The 23,922-nt window shown below is 44.8% G+C and overlaps 3 protein-coding genes across 3 annotated transcripts in view; all 3 read left to right on the forward strand.

The window, feature by feature from the left end:
* The window catches only part of LOC118573473 (UDP-glucuronosyltransferase 1A1), a 76,815-nt gene that overhangs the window by 21,193 nt on the left and 31,700 nt on the right, over nucleotides 1-23,922 (forward strand). The gene's annotated exons all lie outside the window — the stretch shown is intronic.
* LOC118573336 (UDP-glucuronosyltransferase 1-6-like) lies at nucleotides 667-4,837 on the forward strand. The gene is made up of 2 exons (XM_036173640.1): nucleotides 667-1,534; nucleotides 4,734-4,837. The coding sequence occupies exons 1-2, from the start codon at nucleotides 667-669 to the stop codon at nucleotides 4,835-4,837; spliced, it is 972 nt and encodes a 323-aa protein (XP_036029533.1).
* LOC118573337 (UDP-glucuronosyltransferase 1A5-like) lies at nucleotides 12,317-13,231 on the forward strand. The gene has a single exon (XM_036173641.1). It carries the CDS (start codon nucleotides 12,317-12,319, stop codon nucleotides 13,229-13,231), a length of 915 nt encoding a protein of 304 aa, XP_036029534.1.

Below are 23,922 nucleotides of genomic sequence, written 5' to 3' on the forward strand. Positions count from 1 at the left end.
CTAAGGCCTAACTTATGTCTCCCCCAAAATATAGTGAAGTCAATGCCCAGAAGCTCCCAAGTTGACCTTGGTCACAGTCTTTGCAGCTGGAGCTAGTGAAGAAGAGGTCCTTAGGATGGGTCCCACTACAGTAAGACTGGAATCCTTCTAAAGATTGGGCCATATGGACCCAAAGACACACAGCAGAAGGTGAAGGTTGAGAATTTGGAGGAGGACCGGGCTCTGTGTCACTCTGAGCATTGACTATGTCCTCTGTTAAGTTAGTGCTTCTTCCCTGTTGTGAACAAGGTTGGCAAGAAAGTGTCAACGCGTTGAGAGAGGGAGCCATCCCTCCACTGACCTCACAAGGTGCAGTCTGCTGGGGCCCCCAGACCCCCTCCAGGTTGTCCTTAAACAGTGGGAAAGATCTACTGGAGAGGGAGAGGTCCATTGGTGGAGATAAAGAAAGCTAGAATCTCCGAGGAAGGCTGATAAGCTGGGAAAAGTGAGCTATGTGCTATGTGGTTAAATATTAATTTCTCTTCCTTTGTAGTCCAGGGCATGACTCAGAGCAAGGGAGAGGAAGGCGGGGAGTATTCAAATCTCTGTGTGAGTTAGCAGGAGGGAGTAGCCCAGAGCCCTGTGGCTTCAGGAGTGCTCACTGCTGTTGCTTTAACTTCCTCTAAGATGGCTTGTCTTCTTCCTGCTGCCCAGAGAGTTCCTGCAGGGATTCTCTTCTTAGTGCTTTGGGGCTCAGTTCTAGGTGACAAACTGCTGGTGGTCCCCCAGGACGGAAGCCACTGGCTTAGCATGAAGGAGATAGTGGAGAATCTCAGTCAAAGGGGACATGACATCACAGTGCTAGTGCCAGAAGTCAACTTGCTTTTGGGAGAATCCAAACACTACAAGAGGAGAATCTTCCCAGTGTCCTATGACCTTGAAGAGCTGCAGACCCGGTACCGCAACTTCGGAAACAACCACTTTGCTCCTCGTTCACAGCTGATGGCTCCTGTAACAGAGTACAGGAACAACATGGTTGTCATCGACCTGTGCTTCTTCAGCTGCCAGAGCCTCCTGAAGGACTCTGCCACCCTCAGCTTCCTCAGGGAGAGCAAGTTTGATGCTCTGTTCACAGACCCAGCCATGCCCTGCGGTGTGATCCTGGCTGAGTATCTGAACCTGCCCTCTGTCTACCTCTTCAGAGGTTTCCCATGCTCTCTGGAGCACATGCATGGACAAAGTCCTAGCCCTGTGTCCTATGTTCCCAGATTCTACACCCAGTTCTCAGACCACATGACTTTCCCCCAACGGGTGGCCAACTTCATTGTTAACGTCTTAGAGAACTACTTATTTTATTGTCTGTATTCAAAGTATGAAGTCCTCGCCTCCGAACTCCTAAAGAGAGACGTGTCCCTACCGATCTTATACCAAAACTCTCTGTGGCTGTTACGGTATGACTTTGTGTTTGAATTCCCCCGGCCGGTCATGCCTAACATGATCTTCATTGGAGGAACTAACTGCAAGAAGAAGGGAGAGCTGTCTCAGGTGGGTGGACGTACGTCTTCTGTTTGTCATCTCTTCACAGGCAGACACGGTTCTTGTTGGCCGCCCCCTCTTCTGTATTTGACACCTGCTGCCTCTCACTGGAAAGGTGGTCACATGACATGGTGTAGGCAAGGGAGTGCCAGGCTCAGAGTAGCAAGATGTGTGTCCTTGAGGCTGGATGAATACAGGGCCCTTGCTTGGCATCAGGAGAAAATACGCTTGGTCACTGATCTGGTGACAGTCTCAGAACCTTTGAATGAGCCTTAGAAAAGTTTAGTCCACAGAGGTGAAAATTTGACTCAGGGCACAGATCCAGATCAAAACCCTTTCCAGCAGCTCTGTCCCATGCTTAGTTCCTGGGCACCAAGTCAGGTCAGCCAACAAAGGTCAGAGGTTATAGCTCCCAAAGTCTTGCTTTCACATGGTCCAGAGCTAAGTAATAAGCATGATCAGTATAGTTTTAAAAGGATATTGACAACTGTGGAAGAATGTGTGGCAGGATGTATGTGGCTTCCAAAGTTTGATCATTTGCCCTGGACCTTTATCAGAAAGATGTGGTGGTCAGAACAAGCATCTCTTTATGATTTTGGGTATGCAACTACTTTGGGAAACAATGTGAGTTTTTAATTCAAAACAGCTGAAGGGCATCAGGCATCTAGGATTTTCATCAGAAAGAAACCCTCGACCAGACCCTAAGAGCCTTTTTTGATACTTTCCCACCTGCTGTGATGGGAGCCAGATGGACTAGTGGTTGCACAGTGCTATAAACATTGTGAATATCTGATCTGGGCCTTGGGATGTAGCTAACAGGAGCACGCTTGTATTTACCTAGCATGTGCCCCTGGGTTCAATTTCATCACAGTAAAAAGAAAAGCAAAGCAAACAAAGATGTAGGGAGAGAAAGAGGAAGACAGGAAGGGAGGGAGGCAAAGAGGGAAGGAGGAAGGGAAGGAGGGAGGGAAGGAAGGAAGGAAGGAAGGAAGGAAGGAAGGAAGGAAGGAAGGCAGGCAAGACAAGGCTACCTTTCTGCTTTTGTTTGTTTAAAAGAAGGCACTGGTCTAACAGGGGGCCACAAACCTGTAATCTGAGCACTCAGGACACAGAAAGCTGAGGTGGGTGGATGATGAACCCAAGGATAGCCTGGGAGGGAGAGCAAAAGGAAATGGGAGAATGAGGGAGAGGGTAAAGAACAAAAGGGAGGGGGAGAGGGGAGCAGGGAAGGAGAGAAGGGAGGGAAGAGAGAGGGGAGGTGATGGGGAAATGGAGAAGATATAGGGAAGGATCAAGAGGGATCACAGAGAATGAAATAAAGCCTAGATTAAAACAAAAACCACCAAAATGCTGATTCATTCTGTCATGCACTTTTTAAAGCAGGTCATTCAACCCAGTGTCCACAATGCCTGCAACTTGTGGCTTCTTTCCTTGGAGATTACAAAACATTTTGGCTTCGATTTTCTGTTAATCAGTTATAAATGCTGGAGTGAGTCCAGGCTCCCACTTGTTATTCAACATCACTGTCCAAACAGCTAGAAATTTAGCTAATAATTTAGGTAATACTGGATCAGATGTATAACTTCAAGTTGGTAAAAATGTTGTACATGTCTTTTTAATCTTTCTCTTTTAAGTGAGTTACAAAACAAACAAACAAACAAAAACCAAAACAAGGAAACCAAAAAACTCTCAGATATAATTTGTATGCCATATAGACTCACTCATTTAATGTTTACAGTTTAATGATTTTTTGCCCTGGTTTTCTCTCTGTTGCTGTGTTAAAACACACTGGCCAATAGCAGCTTAAGTGAGGAAAGAATTTCTTTGGCTTACATTTCTAAGTCACGGTCCATCATTAAGGGGAGTCAGGATAAGAACGTAATAGGAGCCCTTGTGGGAACCTGCTTGCTGGCTCACTCAGACTCATAGTTTTGTATACAGCTGAGGCCCATGTGCCCAGGGGACAGTACTGCTCACAGTGAACTGGGCACTCCTACATCAACTAAGGATCAAGAAAACCTCCCACAGACATGCCCACAGACCAGTCTGACCTAGGCAACCCCTCAATCGTAACTCCCTTCTCAGGTGACCGTAGGTTGTGTCAAGTTGACAGTTAAAGCAAACTGGGACAGTTTGTGTGTAGCTTTGTGTTCACAGATTCCTCATTTAACAGCAGGCATTCCCAAAGACAGCCGCCCTTCAGCCTGGCCTTTACCTCCTGTCTCCATAGACTTGCCTATTTGGAAATTTCAAATAGAATTTGTGGTCTTTTGTGCCAACTTTCTTTGTATGTTTTTAAAGTTCATCCACCTTATAGCATGTATTAGTACTTCACTTTTCTGGCTGAATAATAGTGTGGGTATGACTATCTCACATTTTATCAGTTTATCGACATTTGAGTTTCTACAATTTGAACAGTTTCCATTACTAAGAAAAGTGCTGTTCTGAACACTTTGGTACAAATCTTTGAATGCATTCTTGGTTCTTTTGAATACATGTTCAGGAGTGGAATTGCTGAGCCATATGATAATTTTATGTTTAAATTATTGAGATTTTTTTCCACGGTTGCTTCGCCATTTTATATTCCCACCAGTAACGAAAGGAAGGTTCCAGCTTCTCAGCACGTTTGTCAACACTTGTTATTCCTCACTTAAAATTTGTGGCCATCCTAGCAGGTCTAAATGCTATCTCAGAGTTTTTGTTTTCTTCCATAATGGCTCAACAGTCACCACCTTTTCAACTGCTTCTTGGCCATTTCCATGTCTTGTTTTGGAGGAGGGGGACATCAAGGCCATTGCACATCTCTAAATTGTTTCTGTAGTTGTGGTTGAGTTATAATGTGTGCATCCTGCATATTAATCTCTTACCAGATTATTTTTCTTCCTAGCTTTCTTTTGTATGTGTGTACATGTGTAAGAGATGTGTGTGTGTGTGTGTGTGTGTGTGTGTGTGTGTGTGTGTGTGTGCATATGGTTCTGTGTATGTGGGTGTACGCCCAACAGTACACATGTGGGGGGCAGAGTGTATGTGGCTGTAGGCCCAATGGTGCCCATGTGGGGGGCAGAGTGTATGTGGCTGTAGGCCCAATGGTGCCCATGTGGGGGTCAGAGGTCATCCTTCCTGCTTTGTTCCAGCAGGATCTCCTGCTGCAGATGCCAGGCTAGATGGCCCACAAGCCCTTTGGATTCTTTTGTACTCTGCCTTCCATCTCTTTGCAGGTGTGCCCAGGTTCCAGATGCATGCGCCCACATCTGGTTTACATGTGGCTTCTCAGGATCGGAACTCCAGTCCTCAGACTTGCTCCCATAAGCACTCTACCTAGTGAGCCATGGCCCCTAGCTGTCCCTTACACCCCAGCATTGTCATCTTAGCAACTTCAAAGGTTCTGTTTGGTTCTTCTGCATGTTTGGGTCCTCTTGAAGAGTTTTCCATCACTGTTTCATACTTCTCAAGGCTTGCTAATCCGTGACAGAAATATTTTATGTGTGAGCATTGGTGCATGTGTCTGTGTGGAGGTGTATGTATGTGTGGGTGGGTGCCAGCAGAAGCCGGAAGAGGGTGTACGACGATCCCCTGGAGTTGAAGTAACAGTCAATTCTGAGCCACCTGACAGAGTTGCCAGGGACCAAAGTCTGGTCCTCTGAAGAGCAGCAAGTGCTCTTAAGTGCGGAGCCATCTCTCCAGCCCCTGCGATTTCAGTTCTTGCTGCGATTTTAAATGGGATTGTTTCATTTTAATTTTGAATTGCATATTACTAGTATATAGAAATATAATCAATTGTTGGATATTGGTTATGTACCCTGTAATCTGGCTGGATTTATTTATTGCCAAAGTTTATAGTGGATTTCTTAGGATTTTCTAAATAGAAGATCATGCCAGCTACAAATAGAGATCTGTGTTTCTTCCTTTTCAGCTTGGGAGGATATTTATTTATTTATCTATCTGTCTATCTATCTATCTATCTATCTATCTATCTATCTATCTATCTATCTATTTTTGCTGCTTAATTGCCTAGTTAGAATGTATGAGGAAGGAAGATGTCCATTCTTTGCTCCCATTCTTGGAGGGAAACCATTTAACACTTTATAACCCTTACATGTTATAACTAGAGGTTTGGGGCAGATCCTCAGGTTAAAACATTGAGACAGTTTCCAACCGCATAACTTGTTTCATAGTTCTTACTATACAGGGGCTGCTGGTTCTGTCAAGTGCATTTCTTATGTCCGTTAAGATAAAAATGTGGCTGCTTCTTCGTCCTGTGACAAAGTATAATACGGCAGTCGATCTTAAGCCAACTACGTCTTTTGGGGGCAATACCAATCCTATTGTAACTTTTCTTATGTGCTACTAGATTCAGTTTGACATTATTTTGCTGAGGATTTATGTGTATATTTTCAGGAAAGACACTGGAAAGTTTATACATTTTAAAAGTAATTATTTAGTGTGGGGTAAGGTGTGCATGTGGACAGCAGAGGACAACTTGCAGGAATTAATTCTGTCACTGTGTGTGTTCTGGGGTTGAACTCCAGTAGGCAGGCTCGATAGAAAGCACTCATATGCTGAGTTTGACCTCAATAAAATAGTTGGATCTTTGTGAGATAGCGGGTTAACTCTGGCCTTGTAGGATGAATTGGAAACGTTCTCTTCTCCCCCACTGTTGTGAAGAATTGGAGCTGATTCTGTACATGTGTAGGATTTCTGATTTCCACATGAAGCCACTTGGCCCTAGACCGCCTTTGTGGGGAGTTTTAAAAATGACTAACTCCACTTTGCGGTTGTTTCCTGCTGCCCTGAGGAACTTGCTGCCATGTGCTCATGTGTCAAACAACGATACTTCACTGTGATTGTCTCATACCCACGTATCTTGGACTTTGCTCATATTGACTGCCAACCCTCTGGATCCTCTGTTGCCACAGCCCCTCCCCTACCTCCTATGGGTCCTCTTCACAATTTGTGGTTACATTGTTCTAATACCTCATTTTGGTTTTCCGCAGGCTGTACACTTTCCATTTTCCTGGGTAAATGCTTATAGGTGGGATTGCTGAATCCCACATTTCCCCAGTAAATTGCCAAGCTTCTTTCCAAAGCAGTTGCAGTATTTCAGAGACCTCACAGTGTTTTATTTGAGTATGGATTACTCTATGTTCTTGCTAATGTGTGCTATTAGCAGACTTCTCTAGTGTGTTAGAAGTTCATCTCAGTGACTGTCTGCCTCTTCTTCCTGACTGGCAATGACATGTGCCCTGTGCAGACCTTTCTGTGTTACTGAGCACATTTCCAGATGGCTGTCTTATCAGATCTTCTATTCACTTTTATTGTTTTACTTATTTTTAAATTGTGAAGTCTCTATTCTAAATACTATCTTTGTCAGATATATGTTGCTATCTTCTTAATTGTGTTTTTCATTTTTAGAAATGAATATTTTCAAAGAGAAAATGTTTCAGTGTGTGTGTGTGGGGGGGCAGAGATGAGACAGAGAGACAGAGAGACTGTACCATGTGCGCCCAGAGGCCAGAGGAGGGCATTGCATCCCCTGGAGTTGGGTTAAGGCTGGTTGTGAACCACCTGATGAAGGCTCTGGAAACACAACCCAGTCTTCTACAAGAACAGCAAATGCTGACCCATCTGTACAACCCCAACTTAGCTAATTTTTAACAATTTTTTAACCTTTAGTGTCCCAGGAGGTATTAAAAGGTGTAAATATTTGTTCCTGTTCTCTTCTTCCTGGTTAATATATGCCTAAAGTACCACTGAGGTGATTTAGAAGAAGCCTCTGGAATGGAATGGGTGCCTTCGCAGAGCAGGTCTGTTCCCACCCCTCTCTGTGGCCATCTGAAAGGTGCTTGCTAGACATAGTTCGGGGGCCGGGATGCTTCACCCACAGTAGAGAAGCTCTTTCTAGAGTGCTGTGTCTTCCAGGCTCCCAGGGCATAGGCCTCCCTCCCACGGCAGATCTGGATGATCCTGTAGACGGGCCCTCTCTACGCTGCTCTTGCGCGCCCCCTGGTGGATGTCTCCATTCCTGCTTTCACATGGATCTGTTCGTGGGATGAGGCTGCTTTTAATCATTCTCCCCTCTGCCCAACCTTGGGTTCAGGCTGACCCCCCTAGAACCTCCTCCACTTCTTTAAGAGCATGGCATAGCTGTGCCACATGTCCTCCTGTAATCTTCTCCATGCTGGGGATGAAACTCAGGCCCCGGGTGTAACACACAAGGCTTCCTTACAGGTTGAATTGGGATTGCAATTGAAGGAAAAGAGAGAGGTAGGGAGGGAGGGAGGGACGGAGAGAGGGAGGGAAGGAGGGGGGAGGGAAGGAGGGGGGGTAGAGGGGGAGGAAGGGGTTGAAGACTATGTTCCAGGACCTTAAAATGTTACTCATTTAGATAAATTACCTCGTGGCACTTAGTCATATATTAACCAGGTAGAAGGAAACAGGAACAAATCTTCACACCTTTTAATAGCCCCTAAGACACAAAAGGTTAAAAATACAGTTAGAAATGAGTTGAGGTCCGAGAGCCTTGGCCCTGAAGACTTGGATGTTCTCTGGCCCGCTTCCCCTGTAGCTGGCTCCCACACCTTCTTTGACACCTCACAGCCGGTTGTCTCCAGTCTCAGGGATATCCTATCTTGCTGTCCCCACTCACCACCCCCTTCTTTTTCTTGCCTTCTGGATGCTCCCAAACTGTTTGGCTTCTTTGTTTTTGTAGCCTGGCCTGCAGGCGCTCACTGCCGCTGCCTCGGTTGCTTCCTCCATGTTACTCACTCAGCCCTCAATGCTTGTGCGGCCAGGAAGGACCACACAAGAACAGCCGTTCACAGGAGGGGTCCCCGAGACAGCTCCCCAAGAGAGCCTGAGCAGCCCAAGGAAAGGATGAGTTCATGCATGCTGCTTGCTTGCTTCCTTGCTTTTACTCAGCCGGATTTCTCCACTGTTGTACTGCCTAGGGAATAGTGCTACCCACAGTGGGCTGAGTCCTCCAAAATCAATTAACTCAAGAGAATCCCACCCCCCACACTCCCACAGGGCAACCCAAAATAGATAATCCCCACTTAAGACTCTCTTCCTTGGTGAGTCTATGTGGTGATATTTTGTTTGTTCTTTAACAAATAAAGCTTGCCTGAAGATCCGAGGGCAGAGCTAGCCACTAGTTAGCCATAGAGGCCAGGCAGTGGTGGCACACACCTTTAATCCCAGCACTTGGGATCTCATGCCTTTGATCTCAGTACTTGGGAGGCACACACCTTTAATCCCAGCACTAGGGAGGAGGAAACAGGAAGTGATATGCCTGGGAGGAGAGAGGAATATAGGGTGGGTGGCTCCTTTCAGGCTGAGGAGTTGGCGAGGTAAGATTTGTCTGTGGTTTGCTCCTTTGTCTCCCTGATCTTTTAGCATTTACCCCTATGTCTGACTCCAAGTTTTTATTATTAAGACCAGTTAGAATTTGCACTACAATTCTAGGTTATGTTGGCAGTTGAAGCTGACCACCACAACTGGCAAACCACTCGGTGACTATTACTGTGAGACCTCCTTGTCCAAAGTGTTGATGTTTTAAAAGCTCTGGTATTTGGTCTTGTGCTGGCCCTTCTCAATCAGTTAGCGTGTAAAAAGCAGCTGCCCAGATACCTCAGAGACCGTTGGATGTTGTTTTACAGATCTCATGTGCTTTGTGTCAAAACCAGATCTTATGGACCTCTCACATGTGGTGTGCATGTCCCAGCCTGCAGGTCTGACTGCAAGAGCACTAATAGTTTTCCAAGACAATTCTAACACTGTCTAGTTTGTGACACTATGTGTAGGCCCTGTTGGCTTCTCGGCAGAAAATTAAGAGCTTGTTTCAAGTTTAGCTCATTTCAATTGTTCCCTTTCATATCTTATACGATCTTCGTCTATGAATATGGGGGGGGTGGTGAGACAGCTTGTGGTGACCATCCCATGTCACCTTCCAAAGGTCTCTATGTGAGGTATAAATTGTACTTCAAGAATGGACTTGCCCAGATGTGCACAGTTACCTCATCCTGTCAGACAGCTGAAAGCTGGCTTTGGTCAAGTTCCTTCTATCCTGCCCCCTGCATGGCAATGGGCTGGTTTGTGTGGACTTAGGGAAAAGGTTTTTCCCATTTTCAAAATCTGCCACAGTTGTAGAATCAAGTTATGGCTGAGTTCAGTCCTAATATGCTACTAACCAACTGCAGAACCCCAAGCATTGCCTTAAATATTTTGCTCTCATCCTTCAGAAAGAGCCATGGTCCCTGTAACCCTGCTGTCTGGGAAGTGAAAGTGAATTCACAACAGACCCACGTAGGAATGTGGGGGATAACCAACACTGTCCTGGGGTGACAAGGACCTAAGAGAAATAGGTTAAAGCAGGATACTTCTCATGGCGTGAGAAGTATCAGATCTAGCAGGCTGCTTCCGTGTTCCCTAGGCCTTTGGCAAGGCAGAAACGTCATGGCAGAGAGGCTCTGGGAGTAGATGTTCACATCACGACAGCTGGGACACAGAGTGAGACAGTGAGAGGAGAGGTTCAGAGAGAAGAGACAACATTTAAAGGCATACATCCAGTGACCTACATCCACATCTTTACCCTGCTTCCTTAAAGGACTGTCAAATATAAATTTACCTATGGATTAATCCATGGAGGGAGTCAGCGGCCTCAGGATCCACTACTGGATAGTGCCACCAGGTGGGGGCCAAGCTTTCAACAATGAGCCTTTTAATGGAACATTTCAAATCAAAACAGTGGGATTATATCCAGTGACTACACTGGGGTCCAAGGCATCAGACATTATTCAGAGCTCAACGGCACCTTGTTAGATGTGGCTAATAGGGGTGGAAGCAATGAAATGAAATGGGTTTCCCACAGCCTTTCTCAGGAGTTGGAAGAAAAGAGATGGACTGGGTGTCTTTAGAAAGAGCAGTGGGTCATGGGAATTGTTCTAGGAAGGAAGTGAGAAGATAAGGTTCTTTGAAGAAGAGTCTATAAAATAGGGCAGTGGTGAAGGATGGGGTGGATTTATTCTGCAGTGACTAACTTCAGGGCAGTGCCATGCTGTCCAGGGCCAACCCACTTTCTTGGTGGCCTGGTGCTAAGACGGTAAAGATGAAGAAACTATATAGGAGGCATATGAGCTGGTGAGGAAGGCTCCCCACCAAGGGCTTCTGGAGAGATGACCTCAGGACTCCATGTGCCCATGTGAAGGCTCACAAGTCCTCTTTTCTTGCTGTGTACCCTGGCCTGACCTGAAGATGCAAAGATGCCAATGTTTCCCACTGAGGGCAGCCACTGGCTGAATGTTAGGAGATGCAAGGGAGACACCAGACTGTGGTCCTGGCTCCAGAGGTAAATCCACACTTCAGAGGAAAGGATTATTTCCCCCCTGGAAGCCTACAGCATTTCTTACACCAAGGAAGAAGACAAGTACAGTTGCATGGTGGTTTTCGAAAATTGTTTGGTCTGAAACATGCGAGAACACTTTCTAAAGGTTTGGCATATTTGAAAAACACTATCTGCCTTCCATATGAAGTCTTGCCTGAATTTACAGCACTTGCCTCTGACGAGGCATTAAACTCTAGTTCCTTCAGTGTGGTTTTAAGAGTTCCTATTTATCCCTGGGATGGGGTGCTGGTGACGTACACATCCCAGCAAGAAGTCACTATGTCAGGTCTCTGTGGGCGCCGTTGCCCAGCTTATGGTTCAGAAGTACCCATTCTTTAAGAACTTTGTTCTAATTTCTTCCATTTCTAATCTTTCCAAAGATTTCTCCCTTTCTTCAACAGTCTTTGGTGAGTTAAAGTATTGAGGTGTAGCTGCATACTGGAGGTTTGTAGTGTCCACTGGGAAGACTCAGAGGCCAGGGTAAATACAGAAGCCTATGACCCCCAGCATCTGGGAGATGAGAACTTTAGACTGAGCCATATCCCAGGCTAATGCAAAGTGAGGAGCTTGTGGGAAACAGAGATTGTTAAGCCCACTGTATGCCATTGCCTAGGTTGAACTGGCCTAGGTTTTAGTGACTTGTATCCACGAGTACACACAAAATTTCCAGAAGACCTTGCTTTATAATCAAGTCATCCAATTTTGAGTTTGAAATATCTTCCTTTATTCCCACACTTGACAACAATCAGCAGCTTCAAAAACTGTTCCCTGCTCATTACAGAGATACTTAGGTAAATGAACCTCACCAGAGAGCCACAAATCCTTTGTCTGAGGCAAGCTGATTTAGTGATGCTCCTCATAGTGTACTGAGTGCTCCTTGTGGCGGGGGGTGGGGGGGAAGCGATGCTTTAGAGGGTTACAGTCAGAAATTCTACATTGTAGATCAGAGCTCAGGACCAGCCTGTTAGAATATGGCCAACAGAGAATGAGGTGATGAAATGAAATGGGTATACACAGCCTTGTTGTTTTTGTTTTTGTTTTTGTTTTTTTTTTCTTGCCGGAGCTGAGGACCCAACCCAGGGCCTTGCACTTGCTAGGCAAGCACTCTACCACTGAGCTAAATCCCCAACCCCGCCTTGTTGGTTTTTAATTGGAGAAAAACAAGATATGAACGAGGATGTCCCCTAAAGAGAGAGGAGTGTCCTGTCCCAGTTTTTAAGAAAGAAACAAGAAGATCAATATTGTGTTGGTTGGAAGTAGGGTTGGGCAGGAGCCAAGGATAGATTTATTCTTCAATAATTAACATTTGGGGGCCTGTGCCACCCACTGACATGGCCAGGTTGGACTGGAGATAAGACAAAATAATAAAAGCAAGAGGCATAGCCTGGTGAGGGAGATCTGCTCCCCTGAGTTTCTACAGAGATGGCTGCAGGGTTCCATGTGCTCTTGCAAGGATTTCTGGGGCTGCTCCTGCTGTGTGCCCTGTCCTGGACTGAAGGTGGGAAGGTGCTGGTGATTCCCATAGAGGGCAGCCACTGGCTGAGCATGAGGGATGTCACCAAGGAGCTCCATGCCCGAGGCCACCAGATTGTGGTTGTGGCTCCAGATGTGAGTCTTCACATCAAAGGAGAGGACTTCTTCACCCTCAAAACCTATGCCTTTCCGTCCACTGACCAAGGATATAAGCAACAAATGATGGAAAACATTAACCTGGTCTTTGAAACAGGAAACTCTGTGAAGACCTTTTTTAAAACATCTGAGGCTTTGAAAGAAATATCAGCAAGTCTCTTAACGTCTTGCAAGAATTTACTGTACAATGAGACCTTGATCTGGCAGCTGAACTCCAGCTCCTTTGACGTGGTCTTAACGGACCCGGTTTTCCCCTGTGGAGCAGTGCTGGCCAAGTACTTACACATTCCGGCAGTGTTCTTCCTGCGGTATATCCCCTGTGGCATAGACTATGAAGCCACACAGTGTCCAAACCCTCCCTCATACATTCCAAGTCTACTTACAAGGCTTTCTGACCACATGGACTTCCTACAAAGGACCACAAACATGCTGTACCCTCTTGCCTTGAAGTACCTGTGTCATGTATCTTTCTCTCCCTATGGAAGTCTTGCCTCTGAGCTTTGGCAGAGAGAGGTGTCCTTGGTGGAGGTTCTCAGCCATGCATCTGTGTGGCTGTTCCGAGGGGACTTTGTGTTCGACTACCCCAGGCCCATCATGCCTAACATGGTCTTCATTGGGGGCATAAACTGTGCCATCAGGAAGCCACTCTCTCAGGTCTGTATTGAACTGTTTAACCAATCAATATTCTATGCGGAATATATTTTCTAATGCTGACTTTCCTGCTAGTCCTTTAAAGGATCCTCCCCCCTTTTCTAATAGCCTTTCTTGGCATAAACTATTAGAATTGGGTTCTTCTGTTTTTATTTTATGTGCGTGGGTTTTTGCCTGTCTGTATTTTTGTGTACTGTAGCTGGAGTTTTCTCCAGTCCTGCCTGGACCATGGTCAGGACAAATCTCTCTCACCCACCAATCCTGCAGCCACTCAGACCCAGCCAAGTAAACACACAGATACTTATATTGCTTACAAACTGTATGGCTGTGGCAGGCTTCTTGTTATCTAGTTCTTATATCTTAAATTAACCCATATCTATTAATCAATACTTTGCCATGTGGCTTGTGGCTTACCAGTACTTTATATCCTGCTCCTCATCCTGGCAGCTGGCAGCATCTCCTCTTCTCTGCCTTCCTGTTCCCCCAATTCTCCTCTCTGCTAGTCCCGCCTATACTTCCTGCCTGGCTACTGGCCAATCAATGTTTTATTTATCAATAAATCCAAGAAACATATATTGACAACATACAGGACATCCCACAGCAGTGTACCACATGCAGACAGTGACTGTGGAAACCAAAAGAGATCATTGAATCCCCTGAAATTGGAATTACAGATGGTTGTGTGAGCCACCATGTGGGTGCTGGGAATCGAACTCAGTTCTTCTGGAAGAGAAGCCATCTGTCCAGCCCCAGAGCCTTCTATTTTTCAGTGGCCACTGGGAGGACTAGTGGCTGAGGGTCTCTGATAGACTGAAGAGTGGTGGTGGGTCTCTACTGAGACTGTCTGTGTGTCTGTGTACTATTTTCCTGAGGGTGAGTCCTGGATCTGGGCAGGACCTGACCTATCATGAGTGCTACTTGCAAAGGGGGATAAAGGAATTTCACAGTGCAGCTGTTGGGTCCATGAGCATAGTAGATTTACCCTTTTCCTGGTGTCACCTTCAGTGTCCTCCCTCAGTGTTGAAAGTCTTCACTGTAGAGTTCTTTCACAGCTTCGGTTAGCTTGGCAATTCTATTTTGAGGCAATTGTTGATGGGGTTTGTTCTTGGTTATTTTCACCATGTTTGCCATTGGCGATTAGGAAGACAACTGTTGATTTCCTATTCTACCACTTTGAAGAGAGAGTTTCTTATCTCTCAGAAGTGCAGGCGGGTCTTGAGGGCTGCTCTGTGTACAGCCGTGTCCTATGCAAATGAGGACATGTGGATGTCTTCTTTTCCTCTTTGTGTTCTTCCAGTTGTCTCCTTGTCTTGTGCTAACAAGACCCTGGCGCTGGATTCAGTGAGAGAACAGAATAGACACCTTGTTTAGATCCTGATTTTAGTGAAGGTGCTTCTTCCCATTTCCTATAATGTTGGCTCTAATTTCGTGGTACGTAGCTTTTGCTATATTAAGATATGTTCTTTCGATTTGTAGAGGCCACAGAGCTTTTTGTATTAACGAATCCTAGGTTTTGCCAAAAGCCTTTTCTGTATCTATTTGGATGACCTATAATCTTGGTCCTTCTGTCCACTTTAGTGATTTTCTACACTTATTGATTTGTGTGTGTTAAATCAATATTACCCTTCAGGCATAATGCCAACTTGATCATGATTGAGCTTTCTGATGTGTTCTTAAATTTAGTTGGCAAGTATTTGATTGAAAAATTCTTCATCTATTTTCATCAGAGAGATTGTTTTGTGGTTTGTTTTGTTTTCTTAGATGTTTATGTGGTTTGTGAATTAAAGTAATGCTGGCTTCATAAAGGGTTTGAAGATGTTCTTTCCTGACTTCTCTTGTGGATTCCTTTGAAACATGGTGTTAGTTCTTTGAAAGCCTGGTAAAATTAAGCAGTATTTCACATGGACCTGAGAGGTGTTGACTTTGAGGGTTTTAAGTCACTGCTTTGATCTATTTCATACTTCAAAAGACACCCAGATGCAGTCTCTCAGGGTCCTAGTTTGTGCCAGTGTGTTCGGGCCCTTTTAACCAAGAAAGGTTGTGCTTTTAGCTCGATTTCATTTCCAATTCATTTTAATATCTTATGCAATTTCTTTGACTATCCCAAGGTAAGCATGTCAAAAATCATCTTAGTGTGGGGCATTGACTGAGTTAACAGCATGGACTTCTCAGATGAATGTGGACTGCCTCATCCAGTCAGCTTCTCCTCTAGTCTGTGTCCCTGTGTGACAATGGGGAGCCATGTGCACCTAAGTGGGGTGTCCTTTCTCTCATCAGCCACCAACACTATTTTAGAACCAAGCTAGGACTAAATGGCATGTTAAGAAGCCACTAACCACCATGGAACCTTGAGGTCCTCAACTGAGTATGTTGCCCTCTGCCTTTAGCAGGCGCATGGTCCTGGAACCAGTTTCTGATCTTAAAAAAAAAAAAATGTAAAGAGAAAAAAGTAAACCAACTTAAACTACTACAGTTGAGATAATAGGAGTCTAGTGACACCCCCTTTCATAGTTCCCTAAATTTTAAATCTGTATTGACATTTTAACAAATTATCAAATGGCCCCTTATTATTTATGTGTAATTGAAAGCCATCATTTTCAATTTGTTTTGTTTCTTCATTTATTAAGTTGAAATACAATTACATTCCCTCTCCTGACTCCAACCCTCTGCATGTCCACTCCCTCACTTTCTCTCAACTTCTTGACCTCCTTTTCTTTAGTTGTTTATATATTATACACAAAATACACTTCACATTGGGGAGAATATCTGGCATTTGTCTTTGTGAACCTGGGATACCTCAGTATATTTTCTAGTTCCATCTATTTACCTGCAAACTCCACAGTTTCGTGTGTGTGTGTGTGTGTGTGTGTGTGTGTGTGTGTGTGTGTGTGTGTGTGTAAATATATAAATACAACTTACTGAGTCCATTCAGTGTTGCATGTACATGATTTCAGGGCTGGCAGTTTGGTATTGGATGACCAACTTGGGACTTCTCCTTGGGGGAAGACTACTTCTCCACTCTCAGCATCCTTTAGCTGCCTGGAGTTGTTTGTGTAAGGGTGGGGCTCCTTGAGATTCCCCTTCACATTAGCCTGTGCCAGTGTTAACATGTTAGCGTCCTTACTCAGGTCTTGTTTATGCAGCCACATTGTTGAATAAAGCTTTCCTGTCATGTCTAGGAGACACAATTTCATGACAGATTTTTTTTTTTTTTTTTTTGGTCCCCTGGCTCTTCAATCTATCTGTCCCCTCTTCTGGGACATTCCCTGAGCCTTGTGTGCAGCAGTTGTGTTGTGGATGTAACATGTAAATGAATGGAACTAGAAACTAGACGGAGGTATCCCAGGTCCACAAAGACAAATGCTGCATATTCTCCCCCATGTGTAGCTCCGAGCTACAAATCTTCAAATGTGAGGGATATATAGCCTGAAGTAATCACCAAACCAGGAAAGTCAAAGGTATCCTGTAGGCGGGTTGGGGAAGGGGCAATAGAGAGGGGAAGAGCAGAGAACCAATGATACAAAAAGGAACATGGGGAAACTGAGGGGCCTTAGTTAGGGAGAGTAACTATCTATTACGGCTGGGCACCCCGTAATCTGTTGTTGTAATCTGTGTTTTGAGTTTCTATAATAGTCTCTGTGTGTTGCAAAGAGAAGCTTCTTTAAGTGGGGGTTAGGTGTCACACTTATCTGCCCAGAGATAAATATTTAGAATACAGCTAGGAATTATGCTGGTTTAGTACAGCGGCAGTAATCACTTTTCCTCTGAGATGCACGGCCTCACTGGCCTCATGTAATTGGCTAGGTTTCTAGTACCGGGCACCATTTCCCTCCTGTTGAGTGGGTCTTAAATCCAGTTAGAGAACTGTTGTTGTCACCAAGATACAAGTACCACCACTGCACCTTTAGGGATGGCTTGCCAGGTTGGTTATGGTTGTGGTTCATAGGCTTCTTCGTTGGATAAGACTTCCGGTCAGTTCCCTTCCTTGGCAGCTTGCCTAGTACCTTCCAGAACTATTAGAGTTAGTCCTCGGGGAGGGGGCTTTCAGGTCATATCCAGCATTGAGCCTCCAAGTCCTGTGTCCAAACTGCATGGTGTCTTTAGCAATAGGGACCTACCTTCAGCCTCTAGGAGGCAACTAAGGACAACAGCAAGAGCTTGTGTTATTTGGAAGTCTCTTGGACTCTCCCAACCAATGCCTCACAAGGCAGGTACTGGGGTTTTCATTATATATAGTCTATGGCCCTGGAAGGCATTTTTTTTTTAGCCCATATGGCTGAGCTTCATTTAAACTACATGTGTATATGTACATACATATATACACTTTAATGTATTCCATGTAATTTTGGGTAAGAGAAGAATAATATGATTCCTTATGGCTTTCAAACATCCTTACATCATTTCCCCTCCTCTCTCCTTCTGCGTTGACCTCCTTACCCTCCCTAACTAAGGTCCCTCAGTTTTCCCATGTTCCTTTTTGTATCATTGGTTCTCTGCTCTTCCCCTCTCTATTGCCCCTTCCCCAACCCGCCTACAGGATACCTTTGACTTTCCTGGTTTGGTGATTACTTCAGGCTATATATCCCTCACATTTGAAGATTTGTAGCTCGGAGCTACACGTGGGGGAGAATATGCAGCATTTGTCTTTGTGGACCTGGGATACCTCCGTCTAGTTTCTAGTTCCATTCATTTACCTGCAAATTCCACAATTCCTTTTTTTTTCTATAGCTGAATAGTATTTCATAGTGTGTATATGCCCCATTTTCATTTTCTATTTGTCTAATGATATCTACTTTAGTGGTCAAATGACTCCTCATCATTTAAGTGCAATTGAAAGTCATATTTATTTTATTTGAGATAGAGTCTCACTGTTTAGCCCTGACTGATCTCACTAAGTAGTCCAGACAGGCAGTGATTGGCCTGGCTTTGCCTCCATAGTGCTGAGATTCAAGACATACACCCCACACCCAGCCTTTTATTTAAACCTAAAGTGTCATTAATATTCTTACCATCCTCCTCTATGAAGTTTCAAAAGGAAAGTATAGTTAAAAATGACTCAGAGCAAGCATATACCTTATCCAGCATTTCTAACAAATGTGTAATGGAGGACCAACACTCTTGTGGCAAACACCCTTTCTAATGCCAGGAGCAAATGAGCAACCAGGATCTCTCGACATCTTTCAAGACATAAAATTACAAATAGTATCACTAATATCTGCTGTGTGCCTCTCCATGTCATGCTTCGTAGATTTATGTCTCTGACTCAGCTGAGCCACACAACACCCATGGCCTAGGTCACAGGTGAAGTATTTCTTTGGATGCAGCATTTGAATGATTGTGTGTGCTTTTGAAAGTGAATGAATGCAAGAACCTCATAGTGAGGAGAGGTACCAACACTGTCCTGGGATGGTTTCCACAGCTGTCTACTGCAGTTTTAGGTGGGGCAGGGGTGAACATTGAATCTGGGCAGAAGTGCCACTAAATAAGTGCTGTGGTGGGATTCTGAGATGGCTCCAGGACCCCATGGGGGGCTCATAGAGCTGATGTTTCTGCTCTGTACCCTGCCCTGGGCTGAAGGTGGGAAGGTGGTGGCATTCCCCATGGAAGGAAGCCACTGGCTGAATATGACGACCATCATGAAGGAACTCTGTGCCTGAGGCCACCAGACTTTGGTCCTGGCTCGAGATGCATCTGTGTGCATCAAAAAAGAGGACTTCTTCACTCTGAAAATCTATGCTGTTCTTTGAAATAGAACATGACCTGGAGATATTTCTTAAAGTTATGGCATACATGAAAAATGTATCAACATGGATTCGGGTCTACATGGGTCTACTATATGGGTGTACTGCAGAATGATCCACCATCTTAGTTTGAGTCCCTTCAATGTGGTTTTAAGAGACCCTCTTGATCCCTGTGGGTGGTGCTGGCCAAGTGCTTGCATGTTTCTGCTGTGTTTTTCCAGCACTACATTCCCTATGAACTAGACTTTAAGGCAACCTGTGTCCAAACCCTCCCTTGCATGTTACTCATAAGAACTTCAGACCACAGATGTGCAGAGGGTCAAGAACATTATTCTGATTGTGTGAATATATCTATTCTGAGGCCTTGGGTTATCTTTGTCATTTCTTTTTTTTTTATATTCCCTATGTGAACCTTGCCTCTGGGCTTTTGCAGAGAGAGAGGTGGAGGTTCTCAGCCATGCATCCATGTGGCTGTTCCAAGGGGACTTTGTGCTTGACTACCCCAGGCCCACCATGTCTAACATGGTCTTCATTGGGGTTGTAAACTGTGCCAACAGGAAGTTACTCCATCAGGTCTGTACTCTGCCTTTGTCCCAACAATGTCTCCACCAGACTATGTTTAAAATGACCTCATAGTCTGAGTTGTACAGTTAGGTTCTCATCTTTTCAGGAACTTCTTTCTGTGTAACTCTCCTAATTATCTTTGGTGAGTCTAATTCTTTTTGCTGATGCTGTTTGTTTTTATTTTTATTTTTTGTTTGTTTTGGGGGGATGAGGTCTCTCTATGCAGCTCTGGCTGTCCTGGAACTCACTTTTGTGAGACCAAGCTGGGCTCAAACTCACAGAGATCCTTTTACCTCTGCCTTCCAAGTGCTGAGATTAAAGGCATGCACCACCATGACTGACTTGAGTCTAATTCTTAAATTGTCCACACTAGGTATTCAGAATTTTATTGGCCACTGAGAGGATTGGGAGGCAATATTAATATTAAGGGTCTCTACTGGTTCTGAGGGGTGGTAGGACTCCATGGAGTCTGTCTACTAGTTAAGACAGAATCTTCTAGAGGGTAAGGTTTCCTGAAACATGGCAGAGGCAGAGAGGCTGAGCTGTGGTCTATCCCTTTCCTAGGTGGAAAAGGCAATGTTAAGCATTTTACAATGATTTACTTTAGAAGGGAATTGTGGCAACCAATGACAGGCCCTGTTGATGGGCAGTGCTGGCGTAATATAATGAACTTGAGGAATTTAATGGAGGAGACGCAGTCTATAGAAGATTCGCTGCTGTGGGGTTCTGTGGAGATGGCCCCATGACTCCAGGTGCCCAGGGGAGGGCTCACAGAGCTCCTGTTCCTTCTGTGTGCCCTGTCTTGGGCTGTCTGGTGTTTAATGTGTACAGTCCTTTATGTATCCTGGATATCTGTCCCTTGTCCTATGTGTTGTTTGCAAAGACTCTTGCTTTTCCTCAGCTGTCTCCCACTCTGGTGACTGCTTCAATTTTGTATAAGCCCATTTGTCAATTCTCGGGATTATTTCCTGGAGTCTTGGAATATAATTGGGAAAACCATCACCTAGACCCATTGTTAGGTTTGGATGGAGCAGGCAGCTCAAGGGAACACTAGGATTGATCACTGGGGTTTAAGGAGTTTATTTGAAGACTTGTTAATGCCATGTACTGACAGATAAAGGGACAGCAGCATGTCAGTGGCTCTACAGAGAGTCCAAGTCCCAGTAGCAGTGACAGGCAGCATGCATGGCGGCATCTCTGAAGAGAATCAGAGCCCACGTGGCAGGCGGGGGTAGAGGTGGGGAATCTGTTGTTTTAGGATGGAGAGGCCCTCTTGGTATAAACTAACTAACTCTCTGGATGAGACACCATGGCTGTAGCAAATGTGTCAGCTCAGGGCTGACAAAAAACCCCAGCAGACACCTGTCAGTGTCTGTGAGAGGAGGCCTGAGCACAGACTGGATTCTAGTATTCTAGTATTACATTCTTACATCTATATCTAAGAAATAGGCCTACTACAAAAACATAGCAACTGTCTTTTAAAAAGCAATTTATCCTTCAACTCCACTACTTGAAGTAATTGAACGGCAATAATAGTACCACATGTGATATTAGTTATCTAATGGCAATTTTAAAAGTCCAATAAGACTAGTGATTAGTATTGGGATGGTGGAGAAAAACAGAGGGAAAATAAACAGAGGAGGGAACAATGGGGATGGGTGTGGGTCGGAGGCAACTCTAACCTAATGAAGAGTGAAAAGAGAAAGGGGTAAAGGAATACAGTCAGACACCCGGAAACAACCCCAGCTCAGGGAAGACTGAGGCAGAGGTCCTCAAAACCAAGACAGCCTTTGTTCTTTGGAGAGGCTTTCAAGGGAAAATTGAAAAGACTAGAACAGAAGAAAAGAAGGAGGGTGTGAAAAACAAGGCGAATAAACAGAATAGGACAATCGGATTGTTAGGATGGACCTTAGGTGCTAAGTAAAGGAGGAAAAAAAAGGGAAGAAATAGGAAATAGATTCGGAGTCTGACTTGGCCTCTTACTTGCTGGACATCCCTTTCTAGGCTCACAGATCCAGGTCACACCCCTAGGCAGTCTTTGATAGGCCAGGTATCAGATGTCATCAGAGTTTCTAGGTGGTCTTTCACTGGTCCATTTAAAAATGTCAGACACACCTCTAAGCAGTCTTTTGTAAGGTTGGGTCACAGATGCCGACTCTGTGAGTGAGAGGTCGTGTGGGATTGTAAATGCTGGCCCTGCCCCTGGACGGTTCTTACTGGTCTCCAGCATTCCTTTGGAATCTGTGTCTGTGTTCCACTGCAGATTCTGGCCCTCATCAGTTTTCAGCCTTGCTGAGTACTGCATGGTTCTGATTCCAAATTTAGTTCCTGATATCTTGAGGTATTTTGTGGGCTAAGTTTCAGTGTATATAGTCCTATGATATGGTCGGTGAAAGAAACAGTCCTCACCTCCATGGAATAAAAGGTGTGGTTTAGAATTAGAGTCAAATATGCAAGCCTGAGGATGCAGGTTTGGGTCTCTTCAAATACCATGTTCTAATGAGGTAGAAATTCCATTAATTTTTTTTAAAGGAAATCAAACAAAACAAAAAGGCACAAGTCAAGACACTTTTCAAATATATTGTTGGGCACATCAGGTAGGCAGGTTATGAAAAGATTGGGCTTTAAATGCTATCAGACAATACTCTTAGTGCGGCACAGAGCGAGGCAAATGGTGGCTGCTTAGCGGGGTGAAGGTTGTCCAAGATAAATTGCAAGTAGGCTTTGGGCTTATAAAATCCCCCTCTCTTCATGCCTTTGAAGTGCTAATCCATCAGCTATCCTTTGAGACACAGCTCCCCACCCCAGGAATTCTCATTCACAACACTTGCTCTGGGTTCTAGAGTGTATGTTTCAGTGGAGGGTCTATGGTGGCCAAGCTGCCCACCCAGCAAGGGTCCTTTCAAAAATCATTACTCCACTCTGTCTAGAGAGTTTTTGCAGGGCCTCCTTTCTTCTGTGTCCCTCTCTCCTCTCTTTTTCTGCTTGTTCAAATGTCTGGCACTGAATGTATAATACAGACTTTCTGAATCACTTTGCCTTAAGTCATAGCTCAGAGCATCCCTCTCATGGAGGAAAGAACATCACCAAATGCTTCTGATAGCTCCTTGGACCTCTCCTTGGTTCATTCAGTTGCCTTTGGGGGTCCTACCTCCAGGAGCTGGCTGCCTCTCCCACTGGATGTGGAGGGGGTAGCTCTCATGCAAACAATGGCAGCAGCAGCTCAAGCAGAGGCCAAACACTTATCCCTCACCAGCTGCAGCCACTCTGGCGTTCCTTTGGCCACCTCAACAAACAGGAAGGTCGTCATTTTGCATGTTTGTCGGGAGAAGGGAAATGATAGGATTTGATGTAGACATAGAAGACCAGAAACCAAGTATAGGATAAAACATACAAAGAAATTTGAGGACAGGAGAAAGAGCCTGGGAAACAGAACAAAGAAGTTGCTTTTGGAAAGGAAGTGGGATTCTGGACTCTTAGCCTCCTGGAGAGCCACAAAGGATTGCTGCACAGTGACACCTAGTGGCCGACAGGGAGCATTTTGCAAACAAACACCAGCCCAGTAGTAGATCTGTTAGTATCAGAGTAAGTCTCCAAGGCTTTTCTTCACATGGAAACTTCTCTCTGTAGCACCATAGCTGACCAGACTTTGCAGAAGGTCTTAGGTACCTTGAGGTAGAATGCTAGCCAGCCCTGGGACATGCTTGGTGAGCAGCAGAACCTCAGGCCAAGTAGAACCAAGACAAGGCAGCAACTGCTGAACACGTATACAAGAAATACTTTGGGTGAGGACCAGACTCCTGGTAATATGTGATCTGCTGACCTGCCCAACTCAGTCTTAAAGTTAGAACAGAGGCTCCACAAGAATGCACCCCATCTGTTATCACAGAAAACATCCATATCAGAACACAGAGCTGCCACTGATCATGAAAAGGAGTCTGACCACAAACTCTAGGAGATAGTGAAGGCTCAGACTGGGTGTCCACCCAGGCCCCCAAACAGGGGGCTTACAGCTATAGCCCTCATCACAAAGAAGAAGAGAACTTCAGATGAGCCAAGACCCCATGCCAGACATAGGCTCTATCTGGTGAGTAGACCACGGTAACAGCTCCCATGTGAGATGCTGCTTTTTCATAGACTGGTCTCACCCAGGTGTGCTTCAGATAGCATTGACTTGATAGGATGGAGCAGATACTAAACTTTCCACAAAGCATTGAGTAGATTCACATAATTAAATAATGAGTTCAAAATCCTTCAAGCTTTCCGATATTTGGTGTCTGCCAACCACTTCAAATTCAGTGTTCCTGAAAGTTATCATCACATGCCAATAAATGCACGAACTAGTGAGTCCAAATATTCTCTTTTTTCCAAGCTAGCTTAGCAGTGGTCTGTGTTCTATGACGTAATGACTGCTACTTGAGAATGGAAAGAGAGACTTTAAGG

The sequence above is a fragment of the Onychomys torridus genome, chromosome 23 (genome assembly GCF_903995425.1).
Source record: "Onychomys torridus chromosome 23, mOncTor1.1, whole genome shotgun sequence".
NCBI classification, from domain to species: domain Eukaryota; kingdom Metazoa; phylum Chordata; class Mammalia; order Rodentia; family Cricetidae; genus Onychomys; species Onychomys torridus.

Bases quoted from the DNA above. Each gene is read 5' to 3' on its own strand.
- LOC118573336 (XM_036173640.1), top strand. From the start codon at position 667: ATGGCTTGTCTTCTTCCTGCTGCCCAGAGAGTTCCTGCAGGGATTCTC. The intron at 1,535-4,733 runs GTACGTCTTCTG...ATCTCTTTGCAG, and splicing joins GCTGTCTCAGGTGGGTGGAC to GTGTGCCCAGGTTCCAGATG.
- LOC118573337 (XM_036173641.1), top strand. From the start codon at position 12,317: ATGGCTGCAGGGTTCCATGTGCTCTTGCAAGGATTTCTGGGGCTGCTC.